Source organism: Eulemur rufifrons, chromosome 15 (genome assembly GCF_041146395.1).
Source record: "Eulemur rufifrons isolate Redbay chromosome 15, OSU_ERuf_1, whole genome shotgun sequence".
NCBI lineage: Eukaryota > Metazoa > Chordata > Mammalia > Primates > Lemuridae > Eulemur > Eulemur rufifrons.
This window is the reverse complement of record NC_090997.1, coordinates 44635135-44657938: the sequence shown is the minus strand read 5'-3', so window position 1 is coordinate 44657938 and position 22804 is coordinate 44635135. Positions and strand designations below refer to the sequence as shown.

At 33.2% G+C, this 22804-nt stretch overlaps 1 protein-coding gene across 1 annotated transcript in view; it reads right to left on the bottom strand.

Annotated features, from left to right (window-relative positions):
* ZNF292 (zinc finger protein 292) overlaps nt 1–22804 on the bottom strand; it is an 88174-nt gene that overhangs the window by 16329 nt on the left and 49041 nt on the right. The window contains exons 4-6 of the mRNA XM_069487775.1: nt 21909–22044; nt 8070–8272; nt 791–927 (exon numbers count right to left, since the gene is read on the bottom strand). Coding sequence (XP_069343876.1) covers nt 791–927; nt 8070–8272; nt 21909–22044 — 476 coding nt within the window. The remainder of the gene's footprint in view (nt 1–790; nt 928–8069; nt 8273–21908; nt 22045–22804) is intronic.

Below are 22804 nucleotides of genomic sequence, written 5' to 3'. Positions count from 1 at the left end.
CTTTATAATTATGAACTTCAGTCTTCTTGCCTGATCTATACTCATTTGTATGTTATGTGTCACGTGGTAAATATTCTTAAATGCCACAATGTGATAAACCAAATTTTCTTTTGTGTACCCATAATATCAACACAACACTAAAGACTAATAAAGCTGTTGGCTGACCAAATTGTCAGTCTTAGCTTATGCTAATTTAAGACAGCTGGTCTTAAATTTTTGATTTAACTGAAACCCGCATCTGTTAGTTGTAGCCTCCCAAAGAATTATATATAACAAGCTTTAGCCACTTGGAAATGTACCATACAAATGTATCATACAAAGAAATGTGCACTGAAAAAGAACACTGAAAAAGTTAGTGAAGTGGAATGATTTCTCATAGCTGAAAAATGAACTAAATTTCCATCTATAAGTGACGAGCAGTAAAGTAGCTAAAAGTGTGTAATATGCAGAGAAAAAAAACACACACATTGAATCACAGGTTCTTTACATATCTGAAAATAATTTTATGGTAGCAGTAGGTAAAATAGACCTTTCTTTTATCTTCCAACATTTAAATATTTCCTGACCAAATGATCATTACTGGCAATGCTTGCTTAGGAATTGTGTGGTCCTTAAAGGAAAAAGCTTTTAAAGTTTTAACAACTCCTTGATGTAATATCTGAAAATATGCCTGTTGCCTTGGTAAGACTTAAAAAGATTTTTTTAAATGTTCCTAAGCTATATGAATTCTCACAACCTATTTTGTATTCTTATTTAACAAATTTTTCTTTAAAAAAGAAAATCAACTCACCAAGCACAGTACATATCTCCTTGTTGAAGCTGACGTGACAAAAATGCAGTACATAAAACAAGAGCACTTTTTTCATCACCCTCAGATTCTAAGTTACAGATCATTTCTAGTGCATCTTTGCAATCAACTTCTGAAATCTGCACAAAAAGGAAAAATATGCCATAAAATGGTCTTGTGACATATACAATATACTTTAAAATTTTTCATTAGATATTTATAGATCATTTTCATCAATAAAATGTCATTAACTCATACACTATCAAAGTCATAATTTGTCATTACAAGGACAAAGATTGGCTGTAGTTTAAAAAAATAATCTTTCTTCATAGCCAGTAGAAATTAATATAGTAATTCTGAGAGAATATTAAGAAACATGGGAGAACCAAATATTTTCAAGAATTTACAAGTAAATAACTGATAATTATAAGTACCCTACCCATTAAATCAGATATGATACTGAAAAAGAAAAGCTGCAGTATTTTTATTCTTTTTTCCTTTTGGCCACTGATTTAAAGCAGCAATAGAATCAAGAAAAAAGACAGAGAGAGGTAAACTGGATATAAACTAGTAAACTAAGTATCTATTCATAAGGGGAAATATAATATGAAACATTTTATGCAACTATACCACCTTTAAAATAAGCTCACCTCAATTTTCTATAAATCTCCACTATTTTTACTCCATCTTAAAGCCTGCCAACAGTCATACATACGTACATATAACCTAGATGAAGGCAACTTGTTTCATTTAATGATGCACTCACATCTATTACTTATTTTTTTTAATTAAAATTTACTACCTTATTACAATGATATACTATAGAAAACAGAATTACCTATGATTTCTACAAGCATCTGCTTTAAGACAAGGGGTGTGACAAACAGCATATAATCACAAATCACCAGTATTCCACAGAATAGAAAGATTAATTACAACACGGCACAATTGACAGATGGCAAAAAGAACTCAAAACCCAATGCAGAACATTAGCACCTATGTACCACAGAGGTGCTATGCCTAGTTGATCCTCTCTATTTGATCAAATATTGAGTAAGCAAAAGTGTGCATCGGTGTAAAATGTGATGTGTTTAGGATTGAATAAGTGTCTAAATGGGAAATAGGGGTAATCTTGAGGTCAGTCTTTGATAGTGAGGATAAAGGTCGTGTGACAACAGACTCAGAGTTTCCATTTTATACATTAAATTGGGCTTTCTTTAGAAAACACTAACATAAGAAAAGACCAAATTCTGTGTGTTTAACATCAATGATTTCTTAAAGGAATTATGAAGTTAGTGGTAAAGACTGAAACCTAAGTCTTGGTACTATCTGGTGCAGTGGTCCTCTGCCTATTTCTAACAAATCTTTATATAAGCAACCTCATTTAAGCACATACAAAAAAGGCTGAAGGATATATATTTATAACATATTTTAAAATATCTACAATATGTTAAATGTATTGCCAGACATTTTATGTATAGTATTATTTAATCTCAAGTTTTCTACTAGGTATTATCATTAACATTTTATATACAGATGCTCTCAACTTTCAATGGGGTTATATCCCTACCGGTTTATAGAGACGTAATCCCATTTTTAAGTGGAGAAGCAAACTGAATGTGTATCGCTTTTGCACAATCGTAAAGTCAAAAAAATAATAAGTTGGACCACTCTAGGTCAGGGAATGTCTGCATAATGGATGTGGGGTTCAAAGAAGTTACCAAGTTACAACAGTTAAGTGGTAGAGTCACAAATCAAACCATGTCTGACTGACATCAAAGATCTAAGCTCTTTCCAGTTCATTACATTATCTTTTATTAAAAGCTGTGTTTAAAACTTTAAACAAGTCCCTTGGCATACTCATGCAGACAAATGTTAGTAAGTCAAGCCATGAGGTATTTTTTTAAATTTTTTTATAAGCTGTTAATGATAACAGTAATAATAGCTACTATTTATTTATTAGTGCCAGCTTCTTCAGATACAGCATTGCTAATCCACATAATAGCTTGCCCAATAGATATTATTATTTCTTGTTGTTCTTTTTTTTTTTTTTGCTGGAAATACGGCAGTATACAAGAAAGGCAAAAATCCCTCGCCTTGTGGATCTTAAATATTAGTGGGAAAGGCACAATACTAACTAAGTAAAACACATATTTTAACAAAGCAGGTAAGTGGGATGTGGGGTGGTGAGTGGAGCTGCAATTTTAAATAGGATCCTTAGAAAAGCCTCCCTCAGAAGGTGACAGTTCAGTTAAGATATGAAGGACGTGAGGGAAAGGATCATGTGGCTGAATGAGGGGAAAAGGGTCTAGGCAGAGGGAACAGCAAGTTCAAAAGCCCTGAAGAAGGAGCACCTCTGGCAGGTTTGGGGACCCGCCAGGAGGCCAGCATGGATGGAGGGAAGTGAGTGAGCAGGCAGTGGAGAGGATGAAATTTGAGTGCCATTGCGTGTGGAAGGAGAGATCTTACTATTTCTTTATGAGAAAGAAGGCTCAGAGAGGTTAAGTTACTTGCTCAAAGTTACACATTTAGTGACAGAGTCAAGATTTCAACCTAGGTTTAGCTTTGTAGTCTTGCTCTTTCCAGAATTCCACATGCACAAGAGCATATTGATGTCATATATTGCTAAATATGGATTTTGACTTGTTCAGGTTTAATAAAAATCCTTATTTCATAAAAATCTGATTTATTTTGAATCTTGTCATTTTTGCTGTTCTTCTAAAATCTAACCCATTCTTATTGAATGCTCATATGGTACCAAATGTGTACAGTATGTATAGGAAAGAAATTTGTTTGCCCAATGATATTACTCTCATTACCTTACTCTTAATATTTAAAAATATTTATTTGTACGTGTGATCATCTATGTGTATTTAGTCAAATAAATACAATATACCAACTAAAACATTTGCTATATTCAATAATACAGAAAACTTCATTTTGGGGGGGAAAACTTCATTTTTACAGGCATACTAATAAGACAATTTTTACTATGTACTTGAGAGCCTTCATTACCCTGATTTGCCACTAGATGGTCCTCTTGGAAAAATATAGAATTAAAGAGAATGGCAGGAATAATGAAGCCATGTTTAAACTAATAAATGAACTGAAATTGAGAAAAGTAAAACATAGTCATCAATGAACAAGAATTATTTTAAAAATCCAAAGCAGCATAATCCAGAGATTACCAATATATTATGTATAGACTATTCTCTGCTTTGAAAAATGAGCAAAAATTTAAATGCCAGAAAATTTAGAACTCAGTAAAATATTTAAAACCAATTAGAACATTCTGTTTGTTAAAGATTATGTTGAATGAAAAGCAGAAAAATCATTTCAATATGTAAATAATTTTTATGTTTTAATGTGGTTCTTTATTCTAGTTATTCAAAAAATATAGACTACTTCATCAATATTTTATGTATGTTTACAAAGTATACTTTAAAAATGTATTGGCTCTAGTCACATTTCAAGAATAATTGATTTGCTTATCAAAATAATATTGCTTTCCATATAGAAAAGAACTTAATTGTTAAACATGTCATAACTAAAAAATGTAAAATCAAACTGAGCTATTTTTTAACTCTCAAGCTAGCAAATATTTAAAAGACTAATATTAATAACCTCTACTGTTAGGGAAGAAGAAATTTCATATACTGTTTTTGGAAGCATAAGTTGCCATCACCTTTTCTGAATGGTCATTTGGACATGCCAACTTGAAATGTGTAGATTCTTTGATCTAATAATTTTACTTCCAGAAACTTAACCTACCAGTGTATTTCCAACAAGGATGAAAGGGTGTATGTACAAGGCAACAATGTAAGTGTCCACCAGTCTGGTTAAAGATATTACAAATCCATACTGTGGAATTATGCAGCCATGAGAAAGAATAAAGTTGATCTATAAGGAGTGATAAGGAAAGATTTCCACAAAAAGGGAGGGAAAAGTCTCTAACAGCCAGGGTATGTGTGTATGTGGTTTTAAGCATATAAAAATATACATATGGGCATACAAAAATATCAGAAAGGTTATATATCAAATTTAATAATAATTGCCTAAAGGAGTGTTAAATGGGAAAATAAGATAGAGACAAGATAGAAAATTTTACTTTTTAAACTTCTATGTTGGCCGGGCGAGGCGGCTCACGCCTGTAATCCTAGCACTCTGGGAGGCCGAGGCGGGAGGATCACTTGAGGTCAGGAGTTCGAGACCAGCCTGAGCAAGAGCAAGACCCCATCTCTACTAAAAATAGAAAGAAATGATCTGGACAGCTAAAAATATATATATAGAAAAAAATTAGCTGGGCATGGTGGCACATGCCTGTAGTCCCAGCTACTTGGGAGGCTGAGGCAGAAGGATTGCTTAAGCCCAGGAGTTTGAAGTTGCTGTGAGCTTGATGCCATAGCACTCTAGCCTGGGCAACAGAGCGAGACTGTCTCAAAAAAAAAAAAAAAAAAAAAAAATTCTATGTTTATTTTATTTTAATGATAAAACCAACAGAAGTAGTGGATCTAAACTAAACAGTATTAACTTTATTTTTACTGCTATACTAAGAAACCAGGCCAAAGTTCATTCTTTCCAGTGAAGCCAGATAAACACTCATCTCTCCCAGCCCCACTCCCCTGCCATCTACCAGGGCTAGCTGCTATCTCTACCGCAATGAAAGGGTCCTGGGAAATAGTCACTCCCTTGCCTACTGGCTCACTTGGACAAAGATTTCCTCAGACAGACCATCAATCTAGGCCATGGCTGACTCCTCCTAATAGTCTATTCTCATCATTCTTTAAGGAACACGTTTTTAAAAGAAAAAAACAAACCTAAAAACCCAACTCAAATACTTACAAGAAGTAGACAAGTAAAGTAAATGAATGAAGTGTGCGTGTGGGGGGTGAGGGGGAAGAGTATGTGTATCCTTTCTAAAGGAGATAATGTCTCTGGCCTACTGTTCCAAAGGGACAGGCAATGTGACTACCTTCCCCCGGGTCAGAAATCATAAGCCTCGGTGATAGTCAATCTTAACTTACCTCATACAGAATAATGAAGAACAAATTTCTAATGTGTTTGTAATGGAAACATAAAAGAGCAATCAAACCTAATCTGTAAGCAAAAAGGGACTTTCAACCAGAAATGTGTAGACTTACACATATAATGTCCTGTTCTACACTATGTAATCTAGGTTTTTTTCCTGGGATAGTGCATACAGACTTTAGTAAACCCTGCTTAAGCACATGAAAAGTCTTAATTCTACCTGCTTAAGGTGGCGGGGGAAGGAGGGAATCATTTCATATGGCATCAGAGCTACCCAGGGTCCTCATAAAGAGTTTTCTCAACCATCTCCCAGAGCAGAGTGGACTGCTGCTACTCAACTCTGGATAATTAAACCAAGAGGAAATTTAGGCTCAGTATTGTAAGACTGATTATTCAGAGAGCTAGAAATATAGATTTTTACTTGAGACTACAAATTCATAGTCTTCACCTTCAAAACTAACCCAACAACTCTATGTTTAAGTCAGTTTCTGCCTAGAAGGTATGCTTCTTTAAAGAAGGGTCTATGCCTTATTCTCCTTTAACCCCGACTGCCTACACAGTACAGATCATTCACTTAATAAAAATTTGTGAAATGAAGGAAGGACAGATGGACACAGCAGATAGGCAGGGACTGAACTGATAATAAAAGCTTTACTGGAGCCAAAAATATATATCTACCACGTAGCAGCATAATAACTACTTTATTTAAGTATTTTAAAAATGTTAACACGTCAAAGGCTATTTCAATATATTTTATACATCTGCCAATTAACTTGTCCAGCTAGTTTGAACTAATAAGAAAATGTCAATTTTCTATTCTGCTTTCATATACAGCAATTAAAAAGCCAATTATATGTCATAAAAGAGAAGTAATAAAGAAAAAATCTATTTTAGCTAAGGTTCAAGCTAACAGTATGGTATCCTAGTCAACAGCCTATGGTTCTACTCCATCCAGTCTAGAAATTGCCTGACACCACTCTTCCCAGTATCCTCAATATTCTCGCCTTAGTAAGCTGAACAGGCTTATTTCTCATCTTGGTCCAAGCCTACCGCCTGACACCACTCTTCCCAGTATCCTCAATATTCTCGCCTTAGTAAGCTGAACAGGCTTATTTCTCATCTTGGTCCAAGCCTACCGCCTGTGTCCTCACTTCCTATTCTCAAGAAAAATCACACAATCTCCATTACACAACCTCTAACCTCACGTGTCGTTCAGCTGTCAATGGCTATGGCTATACCTTCTTTTCACTGATTATAATACCTCTCTGTCTACTCAGGGGGTCATGCATGTTCTGTTAATTGTCTCCTCTGTCTTGTGTCTTTCTATTAACATATCCTTAAGTCCGTCTCTTTGTTCTCCTCTCTCTATTGCTCTGGAGTCGGAGGATACATATACTAAAGTTACAAGACACTTGTATACATTCAGTGCCCACAAAACACTGATCAATGTATTATAGTTGTGTTTATCTAATTTTTTTAAATACATATTACCTTTTCTTGATCAATACCTTTTAATTTTCCTACTCTGTGTTCAACTTCCTTTTGGAATTATGAGGCCTCCAAAATGCAAAATTCCTATTTGGACCACAATTCTACTCTCAGAATTTTGCAGTCATAAAACAGACAAATACACAAAAACTACGCTTTATGCCAAACTAGAAGTAAAAATAGAATGTCTCATAAAGAAATTAAAGTTACATTAAATATGCAAATAATACTGAAAAAATTATAATCCACATAAAATTACATACAGTGTGTGTATATGTATACACACACACACACACACACACACATATATATATTCTATATAGAGAGAATTTACATGACTTCCCGCTAAGAATAAGATAGAAAGTTTTCTTAGAGGGAAGTCATGTAAATGCTATAAAGTTACTTAAATTAGCCAGTTAAAAAGATCTGTAAGTATCTTAAGTAAAATACAACTGAAGGCCTCAATGCTGACAAAATATAAATATCCTACTAAACTATTAAGCCAATACCATCTTTCCCATAATTCAACCAAAGCATTTAAAAGATCCATATTATTTAAAAATAGAAGCTAGGTGAAATCAGTTTATATGTAATTCTGAAAGCTGCTGAGAATCAAGTTACCACTACCTAAGAGCATAGCAAAAATGTAAGACTGACAGCAATGATCCCCTTACTAAGAGAAAACAAAACAAAAAAATTTTAATCTAATTAAAAATTATTTCCTCCATTTAAAAAAATAATTACTAATGAAAGAAAATATACTCACCTCTTCGATTAACTTTTCATTTGGTGATGATGTACAAAGACAGACAAGGTAAGTTTGCTTAAAACTACCTTTTGTGCCAATCTCTGGATGGTCAGAACACAGCTTTGCTAGAGCAGTTGCTTGACTTAACTGATTTGTTTTGATTAGATGTTTAATTCTCATATCCAACAAGATGGGACCCTCAAAAGCTAAATATTCATTCACTTTAAAAAACAAGACATAATAAATTATTAACATTTGGTAATAATTCATTTGCAATACAAATACTTAAAAGGAATTTTTTTTTAAAACAAAAGAACTAAAACTTTTTTCTTTTTCTTTTTTAGCAATTCTCTATTACTGCCTGTAAGGCTATCACAAAATACTTGACTTTATAAGAAAGAAATTAGAATTATACTGCTAACTTTTAAAAGTTGCATTACATAATTTTGCCCCTTAGAGTACCATTTAGAATGAGTCGAATAAACTCCTTGATGATAAAAATAATTATGCATTAAATCCTAATAATCAGTGTTATTAAACTATACAAAATTCTTTTTCCCACAGCAGTTATTTTTGAACACCAGGGTTTAAATCCCCAAAATTATTAATGGCAAAAAGATGTTTGGACATTCTAGAAGAAAATATTCAACTAATATTTTGTTCAATATTGATGTATTTTTCATTTTACAAAGATGAAGTTTATTTTTTAATAGTTGTTTTAGAATGAATCAAAATATCTACAGAAAAATAAATAAGAGGGCAAAAAAGTTTGTCAAAGGAAAAATTTCATAAAACTTCTGTGGGCTTCTGTTATTTTAAAACATCAATTAATAAACCTCAAAATATGCTTAGGACCCATTTATGCATAATAAATTTCTATTTTGTTCAAACTTTTTAATTTCTGAATGCTTGTTTGGTCATCTACAAATAAGGGAGTAATTTTTATCTTATGAAGGAGGGTTTAAATTTTAACAAGTGCAAATTTAAACTTTTCCCTAAGTTTTCTTTGCCAGGATAGAAATCATGTTTAAAAATTTATTTCATGATGGCTATCCTGAAACCTTTGGAAGGCTTTCTTTTCAGTAATAAAATTTAAAATGTCCTATAAAGAAAGCACATTATTTTCTCTACTTGTGAATAGACTGGAAGATACACCTAATAAGTAATTTGTGGATTAGAAGATGGAAAATGAGAGATCTTCTTTCCTTCTTTAGATACCCTTTGCTTTCCTCTAGAACTTTTATTGTTTAGATCTAACTGTACTCTACTCTACTATAAAAAGATTCTTCTGTAACATACTATTATCATGGCTACTCAGTATTAAATCCACAAACATATAAGCAATAACACAGGATCCCAGATTTCATCCTTTTCTTACAGTAGACCTTGTGCCTGCTACCTTCTAATTCTTTACATTAGACTAAACCAAAAAGAATTAAGAGTGATCACATAAATAAAACTAAATCCATGGTTTCTGGTGCCTCTGACATAGGTCGAACTGAGATAAAGGGCATTACTTTTCTTTTTTAATATTGTATGATCCTATTATAATAATTACATTGCAAATATCTTTTCACAGTTCAGTTAACTGCCAAAGCAAAATCTGTGAAGATTTTAAATAAAAGATTTAAGAAAAACAAAGTTAAAGTGATTCTGGCTATAAACAGCTTTAGTTGCCTAATTCAATAATTCTCTTAAAAGAAAACTCTAGAGATACAAAGTTTGGGGATCATTTCAAATACTCTCAAAAAACCTCATCATCAACAGACTCCAAAATACCATGGCAAATAAATAATGTAAAGGTGGCAAGTATCCAACAAAATTGATGGCACTCAACCTCATATATAGCACCTAAATTCCCAAATAACAGCATGTAAGTTAGAATGACAAATTGTGTAAAATAACTTCTGTGCTAAATCAATGTATAAGAAAATATATATTAATTTTATAAATTTCAAAGCCCTAGGTTTTTGTTAGTTTTTTAATGATGGGAAACCATTGCCACACTTAGGGCAAAATGGATTTCAAAGAAATACAGAATATTAGAACAGAAGGAACTTTATAGATCATCTTGTCCAGTTTCATCATTTTGGCAGATGAGTAAACTGAGGCTCACAGAAGGCAAATGACCTCTTAGGGTCATAAAGCCAGTTAATGACAGAACCAGGACTAGAATAAAATATCTTCTGACTTCTAGCTGTATAAAGTATGAGATAAGAAAAAATGGTTCTCCTATTGACTACTGTGTCTATTTCTAATTACAATGACACTTTATAGCAGTAAAGAGCTGTGAAGTAGCATTAGCCTTTAAAAGAAAACAATTACATGTTCTGAAGCTCATGGTTCAAACAGATCAAAAGTAGATTACACTCTAATACTCAATTCAGTCCTATTGAAAGTTTACTTCTCTCCCTCCTGCCTCCTCGCTCTCCATTTCTCCTTCACTGCTTTTCTTCTTCCCACTCCTCTTCATTTTTCTCTATTTCTCTCCAATCTACATTTCTTCCTCATAGTTACAATATTGCAACAAGGACTGCCTGTTTTACTTCTTGCCAGACTTATGAAAAAAATTTTATAAACTTTGAGTAGCTAGACACATCAAATTTCACTCCCTACCCTGCTTTTCTCTACTCTCATCCAACAAAAGTATAAAATCGTTTTAATTTTACTCATGTTAGCCTCTTTATCTATTTTCTCTGTATTTATGGTTTTCAACAGAAAAGCAGGTTTTACCACATTCGAGTCTATCAAGAGAGCTGGATGACATAAAATGGCAATGTAAATGAATGGTATTCAGTTAGTTAAGAATGTAAAAATAGCCTTCTTCCCATAAAATGCCACTTTTATGATATTAAAAAAGAAACTATTAATTCATGTTAAAGATAATTAACTTTAAATATATCACAATATATAAGTTGATTTTTTTGATACATAAATCATTACACAAGTATTAATTGAGTATGTACTGTGCACAACCTACACTAGGTCCTGGATTTCCCCCAAAGTGGGACCAATTTATTTACTGGATGCATTTTCCCATGCCCAGATTTACACACAATTTTCTTTGCAGTACCTCCAACTAGCTGTTTCACACAAAGCTCAAACACAGCGTACAAAAATCTCTATACTGCAATATGTCTCATCTCTACATCTCCCCCAACTTAGCTGTGCTCAAGCCAGAGACCTAAGAGTCTGACTTTAAAATGCTCTCCCCTGCTTCCTGCTCACTCATACATCCAACTCATCATCTAATTCTGTCACTTCTAACGCCTAACTACTCAATTTCATTCAGTTTTCTCCATCTCCACTCTCACCTCTAGCCGCCCCCAGCTGAAATCACTAATTGGACCACCTTGCTAGTGATCTGCTAGTCTACTCTTCTGTATCTACTCTTACCCACTCCATCACTTCTCCACTAGAAACCAGGGTGCTTTTTGTTTTTAAAGAACCCACTTAATTGTATTCCCCTGTTTAAAACCTTCTGGTGGCTTTCCTTTGCCTTTAAAGTACAAATTCCAAAATTCTCATCAGGGCCTACATAAATCGGTATCACTTATTCCTTTTAAAATTATGTCATTTGTATTTTCTCTTGGAAATAATTCAGCAATTAGGCAAAAAAAAAAAAAAAAAAAAAAAAAAAAAAGCATCCAAATTGGAAAGGAAGAAGTAAAATAAACTCTATTAGCAGATATTATGATCTTATATGTAGAAAACACTAAAGATCCCATTAAAAATGATTACAACTAATAAACAAATTTGCAGAATATAAAAATCAACACACAATCAGTCATATTTCCATACACTAACAATGAACTATTCAAAAAGAAATTAAGAAAACAATTCAATTTACAATAGCATCAAAAAGAGTAAAATATTTAGGAACAAAGCTAACCAAGGAGGTGAAAGACTTGTAGCCTACAGAATACAAAATACTGCTAAAAGAAATTAAAGACACAAATAGTTGGAAAGATATCCTGTGTTCATGGATTAGAAGACTATTATTAGGGTATCCATATTACCCAAAGCAATCTATAGATTCAACACAATCTGTATCAAAATCTCAATGACTATTTCTTTTTGCAGACATAGAAAAATTCACATAGAATTCTCAAGGGACCCCAAATAGCCAAAATAACTTTGACAAAGAACAACAAAGTTGAAGGTCTCACACTTCCTGATTTCAAAACATATACAGCTAGAGTAATCAAAACATTGAGACATACAGACCAATGCAATACAATAAAGAGTTCAGAAATAAACCCTAGCATATATTGTCAAATGATCTTTGACAAGGATGCCAAGATGACGTAACAGGGAGAAGATAGTCTCTTTGACAAATAGTGCTGGAAAAACTAGATATCCACATGGAGAATGAAAGTTGGATCCTTATCTTACACCATATACAACCATTAACTCAAAATGGATTAAAGATCTAAAGGAAGACCCCAAACTATAAAACTCCTAGAAGAAATCATAGAGAAATAGCTTCATGACATTGGAGCTGGCAATGATTTCTTGGCTATGACACCAAAGGCACAGGCAACAAAAGCAAAAACAGACAACTAGGACTACGACAAACTCAAAAGTTTTTGTGCATCAAAGGATACAAGAGTGAAATATGGAATGGGAAACAATATTTGCAAATTATATATCTGGTAAGGGATTAATATCCAGAATACAGAAAAAACTCCTACAACTCAACAACAAAACATCAAATAATCCAATTAAAACATGAGCCCAGAATTTGAACAGACACTTCTCAAAAAATGACATACAAATAGCCAACAAATGTATAAAACATCACAAATCATCAGAGAACTGTAAGTGAAAACCACAATGAGAGGTCATCCATTAGAATGATTACTATGATAAAAACAGAAAATAAGTGTCGGTGAGGACGTGGAGAAACTGGAATCTTTGTGCATTGCTGTTGGGACTGTAAAATGGTGCAAGCTCTATGGAAAACAGTATGGGAGTTCCTCAAAAAATTAAAAATAGAACTACCATATGATCCAACTATCCCACTGCTGGGTATATACCCAAGAGAATTGAAAGTGGGGTCTCAAAAGAGATACTTGTACTCTCAAATTTATAGCAGCACTACCCACAACAGCCAAGAAGAGGTGAAAGCACACCAAATGTCAACCTATGATGGACAAATAAGATGTGGTATATATACACAATGAAATATCCTTCAGCCTTAAAAAGAAAGGAAATCCTTTCACATGCTGCAACATAGATGAACCTTGAGGACATTATGCTAAATCAAATAAGTCAATCACAAAAAGACAAATATGGTATGATTCCATTTATATAAGATACCTAAAATAGTCAAAGTTGTAGAAACAAAAAGTGGAATAGTGGTTACCAGGGACTGAGGGGTCGGGGTAAGGGAGAGTTCTTGTTTAATAGGTATAGAGTTTCAGGTTTTTCAAATGAAAAAGTTCTGGAAATCTGTTTTACAACAATGTGAAAGTGAATATATTTAACACCACTGAACTGTACACTTAAAAATGGGTAAGATGGTAAATTTTATCTTATGTGTTTTTTTTTACCACAATAAGAAAGTGCATTAAAGAAACCAATTTAGCATTGTTAGTCAAAGAACTCCAGATTAAGAAATTTAATAAAAACACACCACTTCAAGCTCTAGAACACTGGTTGTTAGCCCTGGCTGTACAATTGTCTTGAACTTCTAAAAAGTATTTACTATTCAGAGATACTGATTTAACTGGTCGGAGGTAGGGTACATCTAAAAACTCTCCATGTGATTTTAAACACAGCCAGAATTGAGACTACTGCTCTATGTAACTATATTTCAGTGTCCAAAGTAATCAATTAGGGATAATCTTAACCTTCAACCCCATTCTCTTACCCATTCTTGAGGGAAGAAGATATTATATTTACAAGAAGTAGAATTTTAACTTAAAAGATTTTAGAATTTATTAAATCATGCAGTTTGCTTTTACATTAAGTATGTGATAAAACTTTATGATCATAACTAATTTCTGACATGATTGATATAAAGCAATTCTTAAAGATTGAAAAGCATTCCATAGCATACCCTTTTCGTGTGAAATAAGATTTAACTATGAGTATTAAATTTAATTAAATTTTGACAGATTTATCCGTGTAACATTATTATAAAATATATCCATTCAAAATAAATAATGTACTTTTCTAGAATGTTTCAAGAAGCCAATGAGTGTGCTTTAAAATCATTTTAGTAAAAGTGAAAATTTGGGGTCACTATATTTGTATTTAATTATAAAATAATAGGGTAAAATTACTGTTAACAAAATATAAAATATATCATCACAAAGCTGAGAGAGTGAACACTTTTACAAGTTCATTGCAATTGAGTTGTAACAGCTTACTTCTATCCAAGGACACTATACACAAGGATTTCTAAGGGTTATACACAAGTAAAAGACAATTTAGTGGTGATTTTTAAAAATAAAATCTAAAATGCTCCATTTATGTATTTCTTATATCACGATAAGGTCAGTTAATGGCAGAGGAGAAGAAGCAAGAGACAAGGTAAAATAAGAAAATTAAAAAAAAGACAACCAAAAAGAAACAAGTTAAGAAAACTATATTTCTAAGAGTATCCAATATAATCTGTAAGGTGCTCTTTTTAGTGACTACCCGTTCTAACACAAAAAAACTGTCACTAGATTTAAGTCTATTTATTTCAGTAATAAACTTAAGGGCTTATTACTGAAATAAAGGCTTATTTCCCACAAAACTCTGAATGATTTATAAGTACCATGGAAAAGCTTAAGCTTTAGAAATTTCCCTTGAAAACTAAGGGGTTCTGGGAAAAAAAAAGGACTGCAGTGCTCAAGATTCAAGAAAGGATTGGCAAGCGGATAAAAATGCTATTTATGCAATTTCAAATTCATGTAATACAGAATTAGAGGGGAAAGTGCCTAAAGAATTCAGTGTAATTCTAGTAGGGAGTTCTCTCAGAGTTTAGATTTTAACATGATATATACAAAAGAAGGAAAAGCAGGTTTAGGACCAAAGATGAACCATGAGTGTCAGACATAGGTTTGCATTTAACCAATGCAAAATGTTAGTAAAGCTAAATACAAGATGACCCCTGCCCTCATCAAAACTGATGAGAACAATAAACTTGGAGAAGGTGGTTAAGGCCTGCTTCTTGTGTTTGATTATGTACTATTTATGATGATAGCAAAAAGCAGAATTCTTCTATTCTCATGATGTTTCTGGATAAGATTTAGATTTAAAAGTGTAGAAAAAACAACAGAATAAGTAGAAACAGATGGGAAAATGTAATTTTCAAAATGGGGCTGATGGTATGTTTTGCAAAACTGTAGAAACAGGAACAGATGTAATCCTGGGTAAGAGTTTAAAAATTAATCACATTAAAAAGATGGCTTGTGATTGTTCATAAAAAGAAGTGTGACTAGTAAGAGCCAAGACAGATTCCCAAAACAAAAATTAGATTACACTTTTCACAGAAATTATCTCAAAATTGATCACAGACCCAAATGAAAAATGCAAAATTATAAAACCTCTGAAAAAAACACAGGAGAAAATTCTACATGGCCTTGGATTTGATGATGAGTTTTTACACAAAACACTGAAAGCATGATCCATAAAATAAAAAGTTGATAAGTTCGACATTATTAAAATATAAAACTTCTGCTCTATAAGTTACCATTAAGAGAAAGGACAAACCACAAGAGGACTCTTGCGCAAGAGTGAAAGAACAGATTTGCAAAACACATATCTATCTGATAAAGGACTTGTACCCAAAATATACAAAGAACTGTTAAAACTCAACAATAAGAAAACAAACAACCCAATTAAAAAATAAGCAAAGATCTGAACAGATGCTTCACTAAAGATATACAGATGGCAAATATGCATATGAAAAGATGCTCAATATCATTTGTCATTACAGAAATGCAAATTAAAACAAGAATGTGATATCACTACATGCCTATTAGAATGGCTAAAATTCCAAAAATAGACAATACTAATTGCTAGTGAGGGTCTGGAGCAACAGGAATTATCATTCATTACTGATGAGAATACAAAATGGTACAGGTACTTTAGAAGACAGTTTGGTAGTTTCTTACAAAGCTAAATACAGTCTTACCATATGATACAGCCATCACATTCCTAGATATTTTCACCCAACTGATTTGAAAACAAAACAAAACAAAAAACCTGTATGCAAATATTTATAACAGCTTTATTCAAATCAAAAATGGGTAGCAAACAAGATATCCTTTAGTAGGTGAATGAATAAACAAATTACATCCACACAATGAAATACTATTTAGTGATAAAAAGGAATGAGCTACTAAGACACATAAAGATAGGGATGAATGTTAAACGTATACTGCTAAGTAAAAGAAACCAGAATGACAAGGCTTTAACTATATGACATGCTGAAAAAGGCAAAACTATAGAGATGGCACACAGATTAGTTGTCAGGTGTTTGGGAGAGGGTAGAATAGTTGAAGCACAGGTATTATTTTTTAGCACAGCAAAACTATTATGTATAATACTGTAATGGTGGATACATGACAATAAGCATTTGTCCAAAACCCTACAACTTTATAGCACAAAGAGGGAATCTTAAGGTATGCAAATTTCAAAAAACCATTTAGGAGGTTGGGGTAGCCCAGGATGGAATGCAGAATGTGACAAAAGAATCTAACTGTATTACAAATGTATAACAGAACCTCATTGAAAGGGATGAGGAAATAAGGCAATGACCTAACTTCGGAAATGAATGGAGAATGTAAGAATAATGGCAAACAGAACTGCACATCAGCACTCTAATTATTAAAATCATTTCCCACAAGTCATCAATTCTGAAACCTCTATATATGTATCCCAGGATTAAGTAAATGGATGGCCACTGGTGGGAGAAGCCTGTCTGAAAGGCTACGTACTATGATTCCAATTGTACAATATTTTGTTGAAGTGGGAGGTTACAGATAAGCAAGGGGAGGAGGCTAGAATGATCCCTGTTAATGGAGACAGTATGGACTAATATTTAGTTTAATATAGATATAGCTGATTATACATAGAAATATTTATAGATATGTGTACATACACAGTATACACACGTATATTTCCTTGCTCTGTCCACTGAGAGGGCCTAGAAGAAATGACATCTCAGTAGCAACAAGCACATCCAGTGACCAGGTCCTGCTTTCTAACACCATCCTCCAATAAAAGGAACCAAGGGGTCCCTAGAGAAATGGTTAATTCTAGGACTGGGGCAGTAAATAATGCAAGATGAGCCTGGAGCATCTTGTGGTATCAGAAAGCAAGGAAGTACTCAAATGAAAAACAAAATAGACTATGACAGGGTTATATCAAAGGGACACAGGAGTCAAGTGAAAGAGGTCCCAATGGCCAAAGCTGGACAATTTTAGCAACAAAAAGTAATACTGGATTATGACCAAAGCATAAAATAAATATCCATGAGGCCATCCTAATGTAAATAAATGATTGAATGAATAAATGACTAAGTAAATAAATAAATAGGGAAGAAGAGACAAATCTCCTGTGTACAATTCCTAATAACTGATGTAGATACTTCTCCCTTAAGGAGGTAAAACATAACTTCCCATGTCTTATGTGTGGGCTGCATATAGTTAACTTTCTTCTAAAGAATACACTATGGAAATGGGGGCGGGGGCAGAGAGAGTAACTTCACAGTGAAAAAAGTTAACACATACCACCTCAGCTCAGTGGTCAAAGTTCACATCAACAGTGATAAGTCATGTTGACAATATGCACCCTTTATACTGTTTGATCACAATGGTACTTTACCTCTGTGGTCTTCCTCCCAAAACCCATAACCCCAGTCTAATCATGAGAACAATATCAGACAAATCCCAATTGAGGGACATTCTACAAAATACCTGACCAGTACTCCTCAAAACTGTCAAGGTCATCAAAAACAAGGAAAGTCTGAAAAATTGTCACAGCCAAGAGGAGCCTAAGGAGACATGACGACTAAATGTAATGTGGTGTCCTGGATGGAATCCTGGAATAGAAAAAGGACATTAGGTAAAAACTAAGGAAATGTGAATATCAAACTATGGACTTTATTAATAACAAAGTATAAATATTGGTTTATTAATTGTGACAAATGTACCATACTAAAGTAAGATGTTAATAATAGTGAAAACTGGGTGTGGGATATATGGGAACTCATTACATAAATCTAAAACTATTCTGAAATTAAAAAGTTTAATAAGAAGTAATAAATTAGGTCAGACTAACTTCAATACTGAAAAATCTTAAGAGAATTCTAGCCAAACATTTGTTATGATCTCTCATCAAATCCTCAAAGACAGAAAAGGAGAATCATGGGCCAGACATAGTGAAAATAGGTGTATTTGATAAAACAATGACAATCAAAGGGTATGAATCACAAGGCCTGAAGGCAAGCAGAAAGATTTCTGAGTATCCCAGAAGCTCAGTTTCTGGACATAACTTTTTTATGGTTATGATCAAGAATCTGGATGCCAATAGGGTATACGCTAATGAAGTCTGCTAATGAGAGCAAAGTGGGAAGGTCAAAAACCATTCTTGAATAACAAAGTCATGATTCAAAAGGATCTTGACAAGTTGAGGAGACAAAAATAGATCTAATACAACGAAATTAAGCAGGAAAAAAGTAATAAATTTGCATACAAAAAGAAAAAGTTCAAAAACACAGATTGGGGAGATATGATTAAAAGTAGCATTTATTTAAAAAGTTTTGTTGTGATTTTAGTAACCTCGCCGAGTTGTGAGAATGATACGGCCACCCAAAAAGGTAATGTCATCTTAGGCCACACTAACTTAAGCATAAATTATTACAGTGGAGGAGGAGAGGGTACTATTGACCTCAAATTGGCCAGATCAAATTTAGAGTACCGATTGACTGTTGAGATTTACACATTAAAGAAAACAACAACAAACATAAAATGCAAAGATGAGAAATCATGATTGTAGATTTAAAATCATGCCACACCAGGAAGGTTTTTAGTCTACAGAAGAAAAGAAGACTAAGTGTGGGCATGATGACATTTCAAAATGTCAGTTGCCACTGAGTGAAAGAGGGATTTACATTTTGATATGGCTTTAGGGGTAGCACTGGATCCAAAAGATGGAAACTCTTAAGAATACAGTTTTCACAATTTTCACAATGAAGATTTTCTAATAGCAAGCTAAAAGTGGACTGAACTACACAGTTACCATACTCTAGAAGTGTTCAAGCAAAGGCTAATTTTATTTATCAGTGGTGTTTTAGAGAAGAATTAAACTTGAGTAGTAAATAATGAGCATTAAGTACCTTGTCAAAATCCAAGATTACGACTAAAGAAAGGTACAAGTATTATTTAAGTATGCCTAAAATTTCTCTGATATTCAAAACCATCTACTTAACGTATACTGGTTTTGTTATTAGAGTTACCTCACTCTAAGGTGCTAAAACCTTAAAGTGAAACCAGCATTTTTAATTTTACGTCCCCAAATCAAACAGCATTTCTTGGTTTAGCTGGGCTTTAGTAGGTCCAAAATTAATCAATTAAAAAAATAAACTAAAACAATTCAGGATTAAGTGGATTATCCACTGTTCAAATACTACATCAAAACTTCAAAGACTTCACAATGAACAAACTAAGGAGGTATACTCATTATTATCTGAGCTCCTGCTCTTCAAACTTGCTGCAGGCTAGATTTATGGCTGTAAAATCTTTCAATCATATAACATCTCTCTGGTTGTTTCATAAGCTGTATTCAAGTCTGGCTACCTACAATCCATTTGCTTTGCAGAAACTCCTCATGGCTGCATAGTCCAAATTATTCCAGTGGCTATGACAGGAGAAATAAAGCAGCACAGAGATGGGTGGAGACATTTGTTAACAGATACAATGTTAGGCACATTCAAACAAGTAGGGAAATTGAGCATTTTATTTTTTAAAATAAAGTTTAAATCTCTGCTAAGGTAAAGATTCCTTTTTCCTGCTTTAGTAAAATGTATGAGTTCGGCAAAATGCTATTTAGAAACTGACAATGGGAAAAAGGAGTTAATACTTTTTTTTTTTTTTAAACTGAGTGCAATTTTATTTTATTAGGCTAGGTGCCACAGGACATAATATTAAAAGTGAGAGGCTGAGGACTTGACTTTAATTTCCGGGTCTGCTTCTCATGATTGGCAATGTGATATGGAAAAGACAACTCATCTTTCTGAGCCTCCATTTTCTCATCTGTAAAATAGGGACAATAAAGATCCTACCTTTTTCACAAGATCATTGTGAAGGTTAAATGAAACCATGCACATAAAAAGCACTTTCCAAACTGTTAGAAACTATACAATGTGATTTGCTACTATTATTAATATGTCACATCCAATACTTCCAAAACTGAGAAGATCAGAAAGTATAGTTTGATGCTAGAAATAAAGCATATTGGTGGTAATCTATTGGGAATAAAGCTAATATGGCAAAGGCAAAAAAATCTATGATACTCAACTTTTAAATTTACTTTTTTACTTCATTTGATTTTTTTTGAGACAGAATCTCACTCTGTTGCCCTAGGTAGAATGCAGTGTTGTCATCATAGCTCACTGCAACCTCAAACTCCTGGACTCAAACAATCCTCCTGCCTCAGCCTTCCGAGTAGCTAGGATTATAGGCACGTGCCACAACACCTGGCTAAGTTTTCTATTAAATTTATTATTATTATTATTTTAAATAATGAGGGTCTACTTTCCTTTTCTCCCAGGCCTTGAGAACACTGTAGCTAATCTTTGGCTATCCAAGAAAGCATGGGATACTAAAAATAAACTCCCTGTGAAAACCAAGAAACAGGTAACATCATCATAACTATCAGGAAAGCAAGGAGAAAATGGTAGAGAGGGAATTCAAGTAGGAACAACCAGCCTAAAGAGAAGTTTGAAGATCGGCTGGGAAGCCTTTTGGTTAATATCAGAGTACCGGAAGAATTGACAAGCAATGGGCTTAACACTCAATGTTCCCTTCTTTTGGCCTTCATAACTTGCTATCACATAGCCAAATTACCCAGAGTTTGCCATCAATCAACAAGAAAAGCAGCAATAAATGATAGAAGCTTATAATGGTAAATATATGCTTTTTCCATTAGACATATTACAAAATAATTTTTTCCTATTGACTTCTCCAGTTAAATATCTTGGGAGTTTAGGGTGAAATCTGGGCACACTCTCCAAAATAATCTCAAGAAAAGTATCTCTACAAGATAACTGTACTTTTCTTCATGGTATATACAATTTTTAAATTCTAAACATTAAGTGTTATACATATTCGTGATTTAGCCATCTACTTCCAATAGGATACCTGCCAGTTTGAGTTTAACTAAGATCTTTATTGTCTGAACTCATACAATAAAAATGCAGCATAAAGTAAGACCAAGCAATGAACTGTTTGAGAAAGAGTACTAATCTTAGATACAGAAGACTTGAGAGTTCTAGCACTGGTTTCCTTTCTGTTTTGAGGAAAACCATTTAACTACCCTGTTTCTATTCTCCAACTATCAAAATAATTATCAAATGTAAGCTAGATTGCCACCTGTCAGGATGTGACAGAGGGAATTCCTCTGTTGAAAAGATGTTGGGAAAAAATTCTAGTTTCTCTGTTACTCTAAGATTTTATAATCCTAGAAATACATCTTCCCCAAAACAAAATAAAGGTGAAGGACTTCAAGCACCTCAGAAGAAATCTAATTAAATGGTCCCTCTTTGGGATATCTTGAGATGAATTATATCAAAACAACTTTAATACTTATTTTTTCTAGTCTAATGATTCTTTTTTTCTCTCTCTCTAGAAAATTTACCTTTATCCTTATCCAATGGTTCCTGGGAAAGAATAGTGCACAGTACCGGGTTTTTCCACACCCCAGTCTCTTGAGCTAGAGTAGCTAAAAAATGCAATTCACAGCTGCCATTCTCCATCAGCTTTTCATGAGCTACCTATAAATATTAAATAAACATCCAAAGAATTACAACAGATTTTTTAAAGCAAGCTTATCAGGCTTTAAATATAACACTAAACTTTCGAAAGTAAGACTTTTATCTTAAAAATGTCACGTCACATTACAAAAGTGCTAAATTCCTTTACTTCTGATATTTAAAGATGAATTTCAAGGATAAGAAATAAATCAATTATAAATCTTAAGTATAATGTATTTATAGAAGTCCATATTATTTTTTTCCCAATATCTAAACCAAGAGTAAAGTTATTTCTCAAGGAAGCTATCAGAATAGCCAAAAGCATAAAAGACCTTACATGTTTTATATCCTCTGTGTTAGTAAAAAAATTTTCCCCAAAATCTTCTACCATGAATAAAAAGATTTGCATCACAACCTAAGTGACAACTTACATATATTCCGATAAAAAAGACTTATGAAAAGAAAACAACTAAATGTATGAGTTTTCATTTATTCATTACATAGCTTTGGCAATTTCACATTAAAGCTGACAATGAAACTTCCTTACTAGTTGTTTCCAAGTGTTCATAAACTTGGCATATTCTTCAGTCCATAAAAGACCAACAGTTTTCATTCAATTCAGAAAATATTTATTGAGAATTTCAACTGACAAAATTCTGGGGAAGAGAGCAACGTAAGCCCTTAAGGGGCTTATTCTCTAGTGGGATAAAGAAATGTTTAAACAGTTGAAACACAAGAAAAATAAAACAAATGTTGTTAAGCAGGTATAAACTAACCTTGA